General features: G+C 42.6%; 1 protein-coding gene across 4 annotated transcripts in view; it reads left to right on the forward strand.

Moving 5' to 3' along the window:
• Nucleotides 1–17,832, forward strand: part of DNAH14 (dynein axonemal heavy chain 14) — a 291,965-nt gene that overhangs the window by 167,012 nt on the left and 107,121 nt on the right. For all 4 annotated transcript variants that reach the window (XM_077340659.1, XM_077340670.1, XM_077340680.1 and 1 more), the window contains exons 44-50: nt 3,067–3,149; nt 8,666–8,853; nt 10,929–11,057; nt 11,699–11,839; nt 13,529–13,696; nt 14,574–14,744; nt 16,879–17,046. In XM_077340659.1, coding sequence (XP_077196774.1) covers nt 3,067–3,149; nt 8,666–8,853; nt 10,929–11,057; nt 11,699–11,839; nt 13,529–13,696; nt 14,574–14,744; nt 16,879–17,046 — 1,048 coding nt within the window. The remainder of the gene's footprint in view (nt 1–3,066; nt 3,150–8,665; nt 8,854–10,928; nt 11,058–11,698; nt 11,840–13,528; nt 13,697–14,573; nt 14,745–16,878; nt 17,047–17,832) is intronic.

Here is a 17,832-nt window from a genome sequence, read left to right on the forward strand (position 1 = left end):
TGCCTGGCCTCAACCAGAGCCAGGGCCTTTTCGGTCCTGGCCCCGACCTGGTGGAATGAGCTCCCAGTAGAGTTGAGGGCCCTGGCAGAGCTAGCACAGTTCTGCAGGGCCTGCAAAACAGAGCTCTTCCACTAGGCATTTTCTTGAGGCCACACTAGGAAGATTTGGTCTCTCCCTGACCAAATGGGCTCCATAGGCCAGACATCGCCAGAAGTGCCCCCCAGGGCAGTGGTGGTTGTTATTGTAGGGCATGGATGGGTGGGAGGGGGAATGTTTATAGATTGTTTTTTTGCTGCCACAGTTTGTATTTGTGTATTTTGTATTTTATTGTTATATATTGCATGTGGGTTTTTAAGATTTTACTGTAAACTGCCATGAGCCGGCAGTGTCCAAGAGGGTGGTTAACAAATAAAATCATATTGATCTTAGAAGTACTTGGATAGAATCCACAGTAGCCTTCTACCTCTCATTTGTATGTTATTGGTTATCAGGAGGAAAACCCATCTTAAAAACAGTTTGCAGAAAGGCAGAGGGAGGGCAGAAGGACCCCCACAGACTAGTGTGGCCAGACAACCCCCTGAGCTCTTTCTGCAGCCAGGAGGGTGGGGAGTGCAAGGTGTCTGCATCAGAGTGTACCTAGACAGCCCTCCCAAGCTGCCTGACAGCCAGGAGGTTGGGGAGCCTGGCATGGGCACAGCCAACTCCCCGGCTTACCTCCTGCTGGCTCATACTCCTCATGCCACGTGCCAGGAAGTGGCATGGAGGAGAAGGATGGGAGGGGGAAGAGCTTTTGATTGGCCCTCAGTGGGAGACTGCCATCACTCTATTAGTAAGTAAAGAGGCACTGGGATACCAGTATGGCAAATCAAATATACAGAGTAGACATTTATGGAGTTTTCAAACTTCCATCGGTTTTTATTCTTTATATTCAACAAATCCCAACGCGTTTCACACTTTGGTATTTTCAGGGGACTTCAATTTCAAAATTTTGAAAACCAACTTTGATATTGAGAAATAACCTTTTAACAGGTGTTTCTTTAGCTACGAGTAGCAATTGTTAAAACAATCTTACTCACTGTTAGGAGATTATTTCTCAACTAGTAATCAAGCCCGCTGTACCTGAAATACAGCGGGCGCTAGGGGAGCAGTGTGGCTCGCAATTGCTGGCGTGCCGGCAGCCTGACGCGTCGGAGGCGCTTTGCGCCTCTCGACGCATCAGGCAGCCGGGAAGGGAGCAACAGCGAGGCGCAGCAAGGGAGGCACAGCCAGTCGCGCTGTGCGCGGCTGGCAATTACCGGCGTGCCGGGGGCCTGATGCGTCAGAGGTGCTTTGCGCCTCTCGACACATCGGGCCGCCGGCAAGAGAGCAACCGCGAGCCGTGCTGCGCGCGGCTCACAGTAGCTCCCTTGCCGGCTGGCAGCCAATAGGAGGGCGGGCGGCCCTCCCATTGTCAGTCCGGAGGAAGGGGCCAATCAGCACTCTTCCTCATCCCGGACAGCGCCTGCCCTAACTCCTCCCCCCCAACCCTTACCGCATTATGTGTCGCCGCGGGCGGTGTTAAGATATCAAACTTGGTTTTCAAAACATTGAACACTGTTAGGAGATTATTTCTCAATATCAAAGTTGGTTTTCAAAACATTGAATTCACTGTTAGGAGTTTATTTCTCAATATCGAAGTTGGTTTTCAAAAGACTGAAATTGAAGTCACTTGAAAAAGCCAAAGTGTGAAATGCGTTGGGATTTGTTGAATATAAAGAATAAAGAACAATGGAAGTTTGAAGACTCCATAAAAATCTGTATATTTGATTTGCCATATTGGTATCCCAGTGTCTCTTTACTTGCTCTATGTCTGGTCCTTCACTGGGTCCTACCCTTCTTTTTTATTGTTGCATCCGCCTATTTGTGCCATGTCCCCCAACGAGGGCCATTCAGAGGCCTAATATGTCATTGGATGGAACCAACACTTTTTATAAGGTATGATCATTCCATTCATATTGAGGTAATTCATTTTTATTTGACTTCATAGTGGTAGTTTCTGTTTTTATATGAGGTACTCAGAATTGAACATCAGCCATTTCTTGCCAGTCATTTACTAAAAACAGTTCATTAAAAAGTTATCAAAGAATACACATCAGTGGCAACAAAACAGAAAGCAACAGCTATTTCTTCAGTTGGTGTAGGCGTGCTTAAAATATATTTTCGTCAGTGGCAAACAAGTCAAATCTTGTTAGTCACTTGAAAATATAATTCGGCTAACGCTCTTCTAGTGCAGAAGTCCGTTAGCCTAATTATATTTTCAAGTGACTTACAAGACTGGACTTGTTTTACCACTGACGAAAGCACTGAAAACAGAAAACAATCTAGAGACTGTTCTGGCAGAGTCCAAGTGTAAATAAAAGAAATAACAGAGACTCTTAAACTTTTGATCTTTAATTAAGCCACTGGAAAGGTTCTTTTTTCCCTTTGTTGTAGTTCTAAAATAGTCTACTTCTTCTTGCAGCACTAAGTAAAATATATTTTCTGCAGTATTTTAGTACTCCCTCTCTTTCCAGTCTTTTTCATACATTGTATTTTGACTTCCCTTGTTAACTATGATTCAGCAACTGGTATCTGCATATTTCTCATGACATACAATGCACAGCTTTTTAAAGACTCACTGTGCTTTTCATTATACAACTGAAGCAGCAGTATATTTTTAAATCTGGAAGAAAATAAAGTTCTGGTGAATACTTATACTGTTATCTTTTTCAATACTGTAGAGTTATGCTGAAGAGGGGGCCAATTTGTTTACTGTAGCTTTAGAAACAGCTAGGAGCAATGGATTCAAAATATGGGAAAGGAGGCTCCACTTAAATATTAGAAAGCATTTACTGATGGTGAGGGCTATTCATAGATAGAATATGCTGCATGGAGTCTTCATTGCAAGTTCTTAGGAGGAATATATAATTTTTAAGGTCTCAGGAAGGTGGGGAGCTGGACTTGATAGCCCTTTGTAGTCTCTTCCAGCTCTGTGTTATTCTGATTCTGTGCTGATTTTTTGTGCTATGCTGCATTTATTCTTCCTAGCTTCATGAAGACTTTTGGTAACTTCAGAGGTGATCAGATTTATAGTCCTCGGAGAACACCACGGACCTCATTGAAAGACATAGGTAAGATACTATTTTTTTAAAATAAAATTAGGACATTTTTTCAGAATCATATGCATCTGCTGTAAACTTAGCCTTTACCTGCATTTTCAATTCTGCTTGGAGGAAATGGTGGGAGCAATTCAAACAAAATAAACAATGTTGAATTCCATTCAGTGAGGTTTAGATAAAATTGTAGTGATGTTACAGATCAAGGAACTTCCAATATACAGAAGGCCACTCCCTCCAAGTGGTTCTGCTTGTTGCTAGAACAACAACAAAAAGTAATCTAGCTTTGCCCTGAAGCAATTCATTGGTAAGACAAAACAGCTGATAAATTGGAGCAAGAGGCTAAAATCCTGTCAGTATGAGACTCAAGATCAAAATATGCAATTGAAATCCATCTTTTAACCCTATCCTCTGGCTTCACATGCCTCTGGATGGACAAGTAGTACCAGAATAATAGCAAATAGGCCCCATCTGGCACTATTTCCACTGACAAAAATGCTATGGGAGGGAAGCCCAAAACCTCTACATCATAGAATCATAGAGTTGGAAGGGGCCATACAGGCCATCTACTCCAACCCCCTGCTCAACGCAGGATTAGCCCTAAGCATCCTAAAGCATCCAAGAAAAGTGTGTATCCAACCTTTGCTTGAAGACTGCCAGTGAGGGGGAGCTCACCACCTCCTTAGGCAGCCTATTCCACTGCTGAACTACTCTGACTGTGAAATTTTTTTCCTGATATCTAGCCTATATCATTGTACTTGAAGTTTAAACCCATTACTGCGTGTCCTCTCCTCTGCAGCCAGCAGAAACAGCATCCTGCCCTCCTCCAAGTGACAACCTTTCCAATACTTAAAGAGGGCTATCATTTCCCCTCTCAACCTCCTTTTCTCCAGGCTAAACATTCCCAAGTCCCTCAACCTATCTTCATAGGGCTTGGGCCCTTGGCCCCAGATCATCTTCGTCACTCTCCTCTGTACCCTTTCAATTTTATCTACGTCCTTCTTGAAGTGAGGCCTCCAGAACTGCACACAGTACTCCAGGTGTGGTCTGACCAGTGCCGTATACAATGGGACTATGACTTGTGATTTTGATGTGATGCCTCTGTTGATACAGCCCAAGATGGCATTTGCCTTTTTTACCGCTGCATCACACTGCCTGCTCATGTTTAGTTTACAATCCACAAGTACCCCAAGGTCTCGTTCACATACAGTGTTACCTAGAAGTGTATCCCCCGTCCAGTAGGCATGCTTTTCATTTTTCTGACCCAGATGCAGAACTTTACACTTATCTTTATTAAATTGCATCTTGTTCTCATTTGCCTATTTTTCCATTGTGTTCAGATCTCGTTGAACTCTGTCTCTATCTTCCGGAGTATTTGCCAGTCCTCCCAATTTGGTGTCATCTGCAAACTTGATGAGTAGTCCCTCCACCCCCTCATCTAGATAATTAATAAATATGTTTAAAAGTACCAGGCCGAGCACCGAGCCCTGAGGTACCCCGCTACTCACCTCTCTCCAGTCTGATGAAACACCATTGACAACAACTCTTTGAGTGCGGTTCTCTAACCAGTTCCCTATCCACCTAACTATCTGCAAATCCAGATTGCAGTCCTTCAACTTATCCATCAGAACATCATGGGGAACCTTGTCAAAAGCTTTACTAAAATCCAAGTAAATGACATCAACCAAATTTCCCCGATCCAGCAAACCTGTTACTTGGTCAAAAAAGGAAACTAGATTGGTCTGGCAGGACCTGTTGGAGACAAATCCATGCTGACTTCCTTGGATCATGAAATTGTCCTCCAGATGTTTGCAGATTGCTCCCTTTAATATCTGCTCCATTATCTTCCCCACAACAGAGGTCAGACTCACTGGTCTGTAGTTTCCCGGGTCATCCTTCCTCCCTTTTTTGATGATCGGAATAACGTTTGCTCTCTTCCAGTCCTCCGGGACATCTCCAGTCCTTAAATAGGTTCCGAAGATGATGGACAAGGGCTGTGCAAGTTCTCTGGAAAGTTCTTTGAGTACTCTCGGGTGCATTTCATCCGGACCAGTGAATATGAACTCATCCAGTGCAGCTAAATGCCTCTCGACAACCTCTCTATCCATGTTAACCTGCCACCCAGACACTATCCTTTGGTTACGGCCATCTCTAGATGTGCCTAAACACTTTGACCTGTGGAAAAAAACAGATGTAAAATAGGCACTAAGCCTTTCTGCTTTCTCTGCATCTTCCGTTAGAGTTTGTCCATCCGCACCCAACAGTGGGCCTATTGCCTCCTTTACTTTATGTTTGCTCCTCACATAACTGAAAAATCTTTTCTTGTTACAATGGGCTTCCCTGGCCAGTCTTAGGTCACTCTCAGCTTTGGCCTTTCTGATGAATGATCTACAGTGCCTAGTAACCTGTAGGTACTCTTCTTTAGAGCTCTGTCCTTCCCTCCATTTCCTGAACATTTTCCTTTTCTTTCTTAGTTCCTCTTGAAGTTCTCTGTTCATCCAAATAGGCTTCTTAGAGCTCCTGCAGTGTTTTCGTCTTTCTGGTATAGTCATTGATTGAGCATGCAATAGCTCTTGTTTGAGTATTACCCACCCTTCACATGCTCCCATCCCTTCCAGCATTCTTGTCCATGGTATGACACTCATCATGTCTCTGAGTTTATTAAAGTTTGCCCTATGAAAATCCAACATCCGTGTCTGGCTACAAGCTTCCTTGGCTCCCCATCTCAAAAGGAATTCTATGAGGACATGGTCACTTCCCCCTAGGGTCCCCACCTCCTTCACCTCATCCACCAACTCTTGCCTGTTGGTCAGTATTAAGTCCAGTATGGCTGAACCTCTTGTGGGTTCATCTACCATTTGATAAATGTGATAAATCTCCCGTATACCCCTTTACAGTCAACTGTAGAAATTGATAACTTTTTATAGATGAATCCCCGCTTGGATGTATAACTGTGAACCAGGTCAGGAACCCACATGAACCAGGTCAGGAACCCATTTTGTATATTGGACACACAATTTTAAAAGGAGCACCAGGAAGAAGGGAAGGTCAGTCAGTTAGCCAGTAGCTACTCTCTTAGTGGAGAAGGTAGTAAGTGGCACTAGATAGCAGAAGGCAAAGCCTCAAAACTTGGAAGAGAAGCTGGGGGTCCTGACCCTTCTTGTGGGCAGTTCCTACAAAGGTCATATGGTGGTGGTTGGAGAGAGAGAGCGAGAGAAAGAGAGAGAGAGAGAGAGAGAGAGAGAGAGAGAGAGAGAGAGAGAGAGAGAGAGAGAGAGAGAGAGAGAGAGAGAGAGAGAGAGAAGTCCTTCCAGGTGTGGGGAGATCCCAGGAGAGCAGGATGAACAGGGTATGCAGGCCACAGCAAGAACATTCTGCCATGCTTATTTTCATCTTCTCTGTAAAATGTGCCATGGAAGATTCTGATCAGGGTTTCTGCTTGTGGCCTCCATCCAAAAGAAAACTCATATTTTGTTGAGCATATTTTGAATGCTGAGCTTCCCATTTTATATAGCAATCTGCTAGCAGCTTAAAACCTAGAATAATAGAATCATAGAATAATAGAGTTGGAAGGGACCTCATGGATCATCTCGTCCAACCCCCTGCACTATGCAGGACACTCACAACCCTATCGCTCATCCACTGTAACCTGCCACCCCCCTTGAATCAGCTGATTTATTTATTATTTATTTATTTGATTTTTTAGCCTGCCACTCCTGGAACTGGCTCCTGGCAGGTTACATACAAATTCAAGAAAATTTAACATACAATAAAATGGATAAAACCATGTAACCCCCCACTACAAAACCCCAACATTACAAAATTCAAAATTCAAGATGGCGAAAAATCATATCCTTTACATAGCTTCAGAGGCAACAGGGGGCCAGATGTTTGAAGCAGATGTAAATTGCTCCAACCAGGAGGGGACCCATAACAGTGGCTCTAGTACTGACCCCGACCATAGACCTGGTGGAAGAGCTCCATTTTTTAGGCCCTCCATAAAGCAGAAAGCTCTCTGAGAGCCCATAGCTTCACCGGGAGCTCATTCCACCAGGTAGGGGCCAGGACCAAAAAGGCCCTAAGCTTTGGTCGAGGCCAGACAAGCCTCCCTTGGGCCAGGGATGGTCAGTAGGTTGGTGTCAGCTGAACGTAAAGCCCTGCCTGGGACATAGGGCACAAGGCGGTCTCTCAAGTACGTGGGTTTACCTAATCTTATACATTTTCCAGATTGTTCCATTTTTCATTCTCTGGTGTTACCACTTTTTCTTGTTTCCAGACAATTTTGTTAACATCCCCATGCTGTCCTAGTCTCTTCCCATTTTTTCTGTTCTTTCCTGAACTAGTTTTTCCTGTACTTTCTTTTGTCCATTGTGGAATAAATTCACATGATAGCCTCTTGCTTGGAATCTAAACATTTTTTTCCACCTCATGGATTACCACCCAAAATCTACCCAAAAAGGGTGGGGTTGGGCAGTGAACATTAAAAAAAATGGATGCCAGCCCTAGTGATGTGCGCCAAGAAGAAATGTGGTACTGTTTTGATTCAGACTGAATTGATTTGTGTATTCCCTGATCACCCAGATCCCATTATTGATATAAGCCTCTCTCAGTATATCAGTTGTTTTGGGCATTTCAATGCCTCCAACACCAGCCCACCTCCCATGCACAGCCTGACAAACAGCTGAGACTCTGTGCTGGGAGGGGAAAGGAATGTAGGGGAAGGTATTTAAACAGACCTAGGTAAAAATGACATTAAAAATGAAAGGGATGCCAACAGCCTTCCAGTTAGCTGCCATAACCCATGAAGTGACATCAGCTCACTGCTAGCAATGCTGGGAATATCTCAATAGTTGAGCAAAACTATTCAAAGATGTTTCACAGATGATATTGCTGTGTTGCAGTTCTGGGTCTCCCCCTGTCCTGGTCCCAGCCTGGCAACCTTAAATTGTTCCTTAAAATTTTATACATTCAGTCAATATGTGTAGGCTGGAAGCAAAAAATGGCTGTTGCAATCCTGCTTCCTCCACCACCCATGTTCATTATGCTTGAAGAGGGCTTATGTATTCTATAAATCTTAACAAAGACTACAGATACATTTCTAGGTTTTCTTAGCTTTGAGCATATCACTTCTTAGAACCATTACAATATTTAAATGAAATCATTAAAATGTTTCATGCATGTCTGCTCACACTGGATGCTATTGTTCCTAGGTTTATAGTGCCTGTTATAACCTTTTTAATCCTTGAATTTTCAGTGCCTGACACATAGTAGTTAAGAAGATAAGTTTCATATATATTAATTTCAGCATGTGAAGTAGTTGTTAAATGATGGAGTAGAAAGGTAGTAAACCTAATTCTTCTTCCTGTCTTGGGACAGTACAGTATACTGAATTTAGTAGGCAAAAGAGAAACATTTTAAATCATAGTTGTCATTAGGAAATAAACTAAAACTAGCAGAGGTAATAGCAGTAGTGAAATCCATTACAGTGCTGAGAGAGACATTTATTGATTGCACTATTAATTTTATCTAAGATTCAGATGTGAATTCACCAAAAGGGATTCCTGATCCAGATAACCCATATCCAGAACATACAAAAGATGCTGTAGTTACCACAATACAATTTAGTGCCCACACCAGTGCTGCCCAAACACATGCTTTGATTCTTCAGAAACTAGTAACGAAAAGTAAAGACATCCTTGGTGCTCCACGATCAAAACAGGTAAGAAATGGGAGACAAGCTATAATAATGGATGGTGATGAATGTACACGGAAATAAATCACAAACTTTTGGTTCATCATTGTGATGTCTTTGCAGGCAACTAGTACCCCTTGGAGCTGGTGGGGCAATCAGTGGTAGAAAGATCCAGCAATAGACAGAGTCAGCAAATTCTGGGATTTGTCCCCATCCTGCTTTCCTGCAATGATACTAAAAAAATAATAATGCACCACAGAACAATTTCTTAACACTTAACTGATATTTATAAAGGTGCCAACCTAATCCAACTTCTCATTTTATTACTGTGTTTGCTATGACAGGAATACTCTGGGGGCAGAATCCTGCCACATGCACCTCATTTCCTAATTACCACTACTGAGCACACTAATCAGATTAATAAGGTTTATGGAAAAGGCTGTGTGCATTGTGTTAATAAGATCTTATTAAGCAAGAGGGTTCTTCTACTACAGAATCATATCACCCCAGTGGGTATGTGACTGCCAACAAACAAACACAGACACTAAGGTGGCACTGATATAAATTGCATGGCTTATTGAAGGCCACTATGATGCAATATATTACAAACGCAAACTGCATGATATACAAATAAATGGTGTATCATCAGCTCCTAGATTTTCTGACTATCTGTTGACAATGATCTTTGTGTTTTCCATATTAATGATGTGCATAGATCCATTATTTATTCCCAAAGTGAACTCCTATATTAATTCTGCTCTCCTCTTGCCCCAATCCCAAAAATCCCCAGAAAAGGGAATGACATTCCTTGGATGTTAGAAGGGCCCTAGGTTTTTATGTGCATAGCACTCAATCATTTGATTGTTTGTGTTCTTTAGACATCCTTCTTCACTTATAATTCCCCAAGAATTTTATGATTTACATATCAACATCTGCTCAGGATCCCTGGCCTAAAGGAGGAGAAATTGGCCCTGGCTCCAGCCTGGTGGAGTGAGTTCCTGGGAGAGATCAGGGCCCTGCAAGACTTTAATCAGTTCCACAGGGCCTGTAAGATTAAACTGTTCCACTGGACTTATGGTCAAGGCCCACAAAAACATCCACCAAAACAGCTGGTCTCACTATATGGAGAAGTCATAAGATTGACTCCCTGCTAGAGGACTCCCCTTTCTGGAAATTTGAGAAGGGGTCATTTGTATATTGTAATTGTTTTAAATATTTAAACTTGTATGTGGATTTTACTGTTGTCATCTGCTCTGAGAATTTCAGAAGGGTGGGTTAAACATAAATTATTATTATTATTATTATTATTATTATTATTATTATTATTATTATTATTATTATTATTATTATTATTCCTCAGGAGCTAGTGTTTCCATATCCACCTTGAGTAAGTTGATTAGAAGTTGAATCTCTTTAGGTGTTTAGATCCTAAGGAAAACCAACCTCTAATTCACCCACTCAAAGGGAATTGCACCCCCAATAAGGACTGCAAATCATTTGTTTTGGGAGCTGCAACTTTTGTGGTCTACAGGGCCTTCCCATCCTTAGAAGTGGTGTGCAAGGCAGAAACCTAGAAAAAGAAGAGTTAGTTTTTATACCTCACTTCAAAGCAGCTTACAAACACCTTTCCCTTCCTCTACAGCAGTGGACCCCAACCCCCGGTACAGGTCCGTGGATCAGTCAATACCGGGCCGCGGTTCCTCCTCGTCCTCCTCCCCAGCCATTATCTCGGGGGCTGCCCTGCCACTCTGCCACCGGCTCACCTTTTGTGCTCTATGGCAGCCACCATGGCTGAGGCTCCCCCTTGGTATGGCACTGCGCAGCTGTTGCTGGCAACGCCCCCCAGCAGGTGGCGTGAAGTCAGAGGCGCCGACAGAAAAGAAAGTGGAGCAGGGGCTCAGGCAGTGGCGACACCCCTCGGCAAAAGACTACCCCCCCCGGGCCTCAATAAAATGGTCAAGCTTTGAATGGTCCCCGGTGATAAAAAGGTTGGGGACCACTGCTCTACGGTACAGACTGCAGGTGATAGGTGTATATCCAGTACTTTTTAAAAATGCTATGTCAGTAAACTTCATATTGGCTGGTAATATTCTTATTCAAAGGTGTTAGTATTCATTGATGATCTGAATGTGCCAATACCAGAAGAGTATGGGGCCCAGCCACCACTTGAGCTCATCCGACAGTTTCTGGATTTGGGAGGATTTTATGATACCCATCAGCTTGTATGGAAGGTATTGATTCTTCATTATTTCTAATATTTTGTATAATTTGTTATAATTAAATATTAATGATACTATGTTCAGCAGTCATAAGTACTTATACTAAATGTGTTATATGCATATTTAGGGATTGTTGCCAGTTTTTAGTACTTGTATATCTTCATTAGAGCCTCTTGTGGCGCAGGGTGGTAAGGCAGCCAGCCAACATGCTGTCTGAAGCTCTGACCATGAGGCTGGGAGTTCGATCCCAGCAGCTAGCCCAAGGTTGGCTCAGCCTTCCATCCTTCCGAGGTTGGTAAAATGAGTACCCAGTTTGCTGGGGGGTAAAACAGTAATGATTGGGGAAGGAAACGGCAAACCACCCCGTATTGAGTCTGCCAAGAAAACACTAGAGGGCATCACCCCAAGGGTCAGACATGACTCGGTGCTTGCACAGGGACTACCTTTACCTTTATATCTTCATTACTGCCAATTTTTATAACACTTTATATAGTATATGAATGTGAAAGCTTGAGTTTTCAAATGTGGGAAAATAGGCTGATTCTGTATAATGCATCAATATACTGCCAGTATATTATCTTTATCTAGTAAAATGACACTTAAAATAGCTTTCCATTGTTTAAAAAAATTATCTTTTTTCATATTCCTCACAGCATGTCCAGGATATGTCCTTGGTAGCATCTTGTACAGCTTCAGGTGAAGGAAGAAAACAGATTAGCACTCGCCTTTTGACACATTTTTGCATGTTAGCTTTGCCTGCAACTTCCTTACAATCTTTGCAGCGCATTTTCCAGGTGATATATATATATATTATAACTTGGGAATTGTTGTAAATAAAATTCTATCAAAATTTTCAAAAATATACATACAATTAAATGTTTCAGTTTATAGTATTCTGTTTTAGGGGCTATTTATTTATCACAATTGTTTAGCTGTATTATTTAATAGATCAAAATTTGTGACATTAGTGAATAAGCATTGCTGCCTCTTTAATGTCACTATTCCCTATACCAGCACAGACAGCTAAGTTTTCCAGAGACTGCTAATGTAGTTCTGTGAGGTGTTGACGAGCCAGTCCCTTTGGCACTGCAGCACCCTTCAGTGTTCTGCTGCAGTGGGAGAGTCAGCCTCATTGTGGCCAGAGCAAATTGAGGGAACAGTTTTTCAACCACTCCCATATACCCTCTGTAGACTGTTCTTCTGATTAGTGTCTTAGTTGTCAGAGACCATTCCATTTCCCTCCCTTCTTGGCTGTCTGAACTCCCTTTTAAGAGTTCTACCCTGTAATAACCAGGCTGCCTCCAATTAACCCAACAAGTAACATCACCTTGAAAATTCAGAAGGAGAGCCTGTCCTTGATAATGGGAAAGTCCCCAAACCTCTCCCAGGTGAAATCCAGTTCACCTCATCAGAAATAAGCATACCTTTCGGCTGGATGGTAGCAACTTCTTGCGGCTAAAGGCAACACCATGCTTCTGTGTCAGGTCTTTGCTCATCTCATTCCCTTGAGGAATCCCAAATAGGGATTGATTGAAGGATTTAATTATTTATTTATCATATGGCATGCATGTAATGTAGACAGGAGAGCCAGCTCGTTGTAGTGGTTAGGAGCATGGACTTCTAATCTGGCAAGCCGGATTTGAATCTGTACTCCCCCCACATGCAACCAGTTGGGTGACCTTGGGTTCGACACAGCAGTGATAAAGCTGTTCTGACCAAGCAGTAATATCAGGGCTCTCTCAGCCTCACCTACCTCACATGGTGTCTGTTGTGGGGAGAGGAAAGTGGCATATAAAAACTAACTCTTCTTCATCTTCTCCTCCTCCTCCTCTGGCTGCCAGGCAAGAGATATTTGGAGGTGGTTTGCGTAATAGGGAGTAAAAGCTAATTGCCCTAACATTTCTTGAAGATTGATCTGCAAAGTGATTTTTTTTAACCTTTAAGAGTTTAGGAATAAGGTACAAGAGTTTAAGATGGCCCCAGTAGGAAATAAGGAGTCTGGAGGATGGCCTTTAGGAAGAAAAATATAATATCCTCTTTATAGTATAGATGCTTTAGTTCCTCCTAAGGAGACTGAAAAGCATAGTCCTGTTTCCCATCTGTAAACCGCTCCACAGGAATAAAAAGCTAAGGGCAATGTGGGAGGAGAAAGGGGCGGGGTGAGTCCGTGATAAAAACTCGCAGGGGCCAATCAGGAGCCACGAAGCCAGTTCGAGAGGTGAGGGGGCCGGGGGAAGAGCCTTCGCCACCCGGCAGTGAAGCCGGGACATTGGGAGGAAGGGTGCGCAAAAGGCTTCTGCGTGGCAAAAGGAGCAGGCCTGCTCCTTTCGCCGCCCAGAAGCCGGGACCTGGGGGGGGGGGAAGAGAGACGTTCCCAGCCACCTGGCCGTGCTGCCCGGGTGCCTGGGAACGCCTTTAGCCTGGAGTGGAGGAGAAAGGCCTTGTGGGAAATGGCTTAAAGTTATATATTTTGTTTTTTGTAGGTACGTCTGGGAATATACTTTTATAACAACAGATTCTCGATAGAGGTTCAGAAGTGCACCGATCTTTTAACATGCTCCTCTATTGCTCTGTACTACAAAATGTCTTGTACAATGCTTCCAACTCCAACCAAATGCCATTATACGTTTAACCTGCAAGACCTTTTTAAGGTTTGTTAAACTGAGAAGATGTATAGATTTATCACATACATGTTTTATATTTTAGTTAATGGTTAAAGTATGGTGCTAGTCAAGAAAGACAAATAGCAAAGCTGTAACAAAAGTGGAATTTATTTGTTAGAATGGGGCAAAGTGTCACAAGGGTGGAGTTCTTTAACCTATACTACCACTTTTGCAAGTATAACATAATTGAACATGAGAGCCGCTATAATATCATAATTTAGGCTTTGACACAGCATGTTTGGGCTACTGGGAATTATTAAAACCATAACATAATTTTGTACCTGAAACAAGAATATAAAATTGCATTCCCTACCTTTCACCGTAGCTATTTTGAAAAAAAAGGTAAATACATAAGTAACAATAATAATAACACAATGCTTATTTTAGTCATCATATACTTTTTCTGCATCCCTTAGCATTGTACACCTGAGGCAAATACCTCACTTGCCTTTCCCTTTGCACAGCTGTGAAATTCAGTTAGGAAAAGAGGGTTAGTTGGGTAGGGCCAAAAAGAGAGCTGTGTTCTGAGATAAGAAACACAATTGATTGAGATGTTTGTCTAATTTATTTATGCATAATTTGTATAAGAAACATATGTGCTGTCTTTCCTGCAAAGTGTTAGCGTATAAATCACACTAATCCTATTGATCTATCAATGGTTTATGCATCTTGCTCCCTATAAATCATGGCAGTTCTGTGTATTTAATGGTTGTATTCTAGATTTCTTACTCTATATTTTTCTGTTCATCCTGCTGAATATTCTGAATCTTACTGCAGAAGGTCACCTGCAATGTGATAAAGAAAGATGTTCTTATGGATGTACTTTTGATCTAAAATTTACAGCTTTGTTTGACATTGTTAACAGGTACTCCGAGGTTTGCTGCAAGCCCATAGGTCTGTCATAGCCTCAAAAGAATCCACAGCACTACTCCTTGTGCATGAATCAGCCCGGGTTTTCCATGATCGTCTCATTGAACCAACAGAACGAGAGATTTTTTATCAGTTTATTTCTAATGAGATCCATAACTATTTTAAAGTAAGAGATTTTATTATGTAGTTTTTAAGAAATTGTTTATTAGGCTTTTGAAACAAATGCTTTATAAATTTACTTTGAGTGTCTCTCAATTATAAAACACGTTAGGAAGTTGATAAATATTGGTATTCTTGTTTCAGTTAAAATACTAAGCTAAGTTATGCATTGTAGACATTAACATTTTGGGCCCCTGAAATGGCTCATGCAGCTGTATCCCCATAATCTCCTGGCTCATAGAATGGTCTTCTGTCCCTGCTGTGGGTTTGTCAACATGTTAGACTGAGCAGCATGGCAGGGGAACTGAGAGAGAAGTGCTAACCCCTCCCCCATCATGTGACCTTTAGAAGAAGAAGAAGAGCTTTTCTCTACCCTAAGGAGGCTGAAAGCAGCTTACAATCGTCTTCCCTTTCCTCTTCCCACAATCGACACCCTGTGAGGTGGGTGAGGCTGAGAGAGCCCTGGAATCACTGCTCGATCAGAACAGCTTTATCATCGCTGTGGCAAGCCCAAGGTCACGCAGCTGGCTGCATGTGGGGGAATGCAGAAACAAACCAGGACTGCCAGATTAGAAATCTGCACTCCTAAACACTACACCAAACTGGCTTTTATGCAGGAAAGTCCTTAGCCATATTTCTTCAGTTTGTACCTATATTCATGGATCTGAAGAAATGGATATCTTGTTCCACTGAGCTCTGAAATGTTCACCATTACTTTGTTTTTAAATCCCACAGTTTTCTAATCCCTGTTTGTAGATGTTACAATTTTTCACAGGTTTAGTGGGTTCAGACCACCAGCAAAGGCCACATTACTCAGAATTCTGTTCCCAAGCATGTGGGTACCTAATTCACAGTGGAATTACTGCAGGGGGGTTGAAGGGGGGAAGTAGTTTTGCCATTATCTCAGGGTGGTTTTCCTAATTCCAATTGTTAATTTTTGCTATATGACCTTGGCTTGACAAAGGACAGGCCTTTTATGTTTCTGGTCTTGGAAACCTCTCCTTTTGGCTACATCAACTGAAAACTAATTTACTTGGAAATATAAATGAAATAGCTTCTCTTTGGTGCAAGTAAAACTTTAGAAGAGCCCAGGAGTTCTCTACAATGTTATTTTTGTTCCATTGTTTTAAATTACTGCAAATTCTCTGACAAAGGCATTCATTAATCAAGAGAACAGAACCAACATCTTTAACCACTCCTAGCGGAGCGTATTAAATAAAGCAGTAAGGGCCCCGAGTGCGGGCCCTGTCCGGGATGAGGAAGGGTGCCAATAGGCACCTTCCCCCGGACTGACAATCAAAGGGGTCAATCGGCAGGCGCAAAGGGCCTGCCGATTGGGTCCTCCAATTGTCAGTCCAGCGGCAAAGGACCAGCGCCTCCCGATCTGCCCCCCTTCCAGTTCCTGCACATTCGACCACCCACTGCCATTACCTGCCTCGCCTTCCCGACAGCAGATTGCTGCCTCCCCCCACACACGCAGAACGGGCCACCCGCGGCAGCCGTGGCGCTGGCTCCAACTGCGGCCGCCTTCAGAACACCTGCCCCCCCTCCGCATGCACACGGAGGACATGGCAGCGGCAGGAGGACATGGCGGCTGAGCCGGCGGTGGCAGCAGAGGCGGCGGTGGTGGTGGCAGCGGCAGGAGAGCCACCAGCACCCACCGCACCCGCCCCACCCACACACAGACCGCGCCCCCCTCGCCAAAGAACCAGCCCATTTACAGCGGCCTCGCCTCCTGCTCCATCACCTACATTTCCTCCAGGTAGGCCGCGCCGTGGGGGGGGGGCCAAGACGAACCGCTAGCACCCGCTGTATTTTGAGTACAGTGGGCTTATTTTCTAGTTCTTGAATAAATATAATAGTACACATATGTAAAATCTATGTGTGTGATTTGCCTGTGGAGAAGTAATTGCTTCTGTCATTCAGAGTGATATGTTTGCACAATAGCTCATCTGAGTATGAATGAGGTTATCTTCACAATTGTCTACAAGGTCTACAAGTCATATGAGGTATACTGAAAAGTATGAAATGTCAGGGCAAGATTACTAAAAGATACAATTATCACATAGAAAATCATTCGTATCTACTGTTTCTTTTTACTATATAAATAACAAGGTTATTTTGTGGTGTAATGTCTACAGATACTTTGGTCAAAGGAGAAATTGATGGAGAATTCGCCCATATTTGTGGATTTTCTAGATTCAAACACGCCTGTGGAAAACAGGATCTATAAACATGTTACTAATCATAAGCGACTTCTTTTGGTATTGGAAGAACACTACAATAAAATGCAGAAAATTTATTCTGAGGTAAAGTCAGCAAAGGTCTAAATTTTGAAGGGTACCAATTAATTTTGTGAATTCAAAGATTTTAATTATTTGATTAAAAGCATGGACATGTGCAGTCAATATGCAATGAGCAGTTTTTATAAAGGCTGTTATACCATTTTCATATACAAATGTATATTTTGAATATGTCGTTTGTGCTGGGGAGTATGAAGAATGAAGGACCAAACTGTTTGCCACAAAACAATGCCACAGCTTTGTTGCAACAGCTTCCAGAATATTATTTATCATTTCCAGGCATAAAGAGCACAAAGAAATTAACAGGAATAGAATCACAGCCCCCACTCCCAATTCCAACTTTCCAAGTTCCAGGTTCTGTTCCTCCAACCATGAACGGTAATCCATGATAGATCCATGGCTAGACATACCTTCTTTGCACTAGGCAGATTTAAAAGGAAACCGTAGAGGTAATCAAGGAGTCTGCCCCCCTTGTTGCTTCAATAAGGTCTGCATAAAGTTTTCTAGGTTCCACCACCAAACTACTGAAAGCTGAAGCAAATTCATGAGTCCAATAAAGTCTTAATAAAGTCAAACATATGAGCTCTGTTCAATTTATAGAGGCTCTCCTGGGTAAAGATTTCTGGGTGTTAGATCAAGCTAACATGCTGCAAGCTACCATGAATCATTGAAATATCTTGTTCATGTTCACGCCCCACAAAAGAAAGCTATGGTACAAAGTGCCTAGTAATGCCTCCAGTGCTCATATATCCCTACATTCTGAGATTATATCTATTCTGTCCCACAGCTCAA

Source organism: Paroedura picta, chromosome 1 (assembly GCF_049243985.1).
Source record: "Paroedura picta isolate Pp20150507F chromosome 1, Ppicta_v3.0, whole genome shotgun sequence".
Lineage (NCBI taxonomy): Eukaryota > Metazoa > Chordata > Lepidosauria > Squamata > Gekkonidae > Paroedura > Paroedura picta.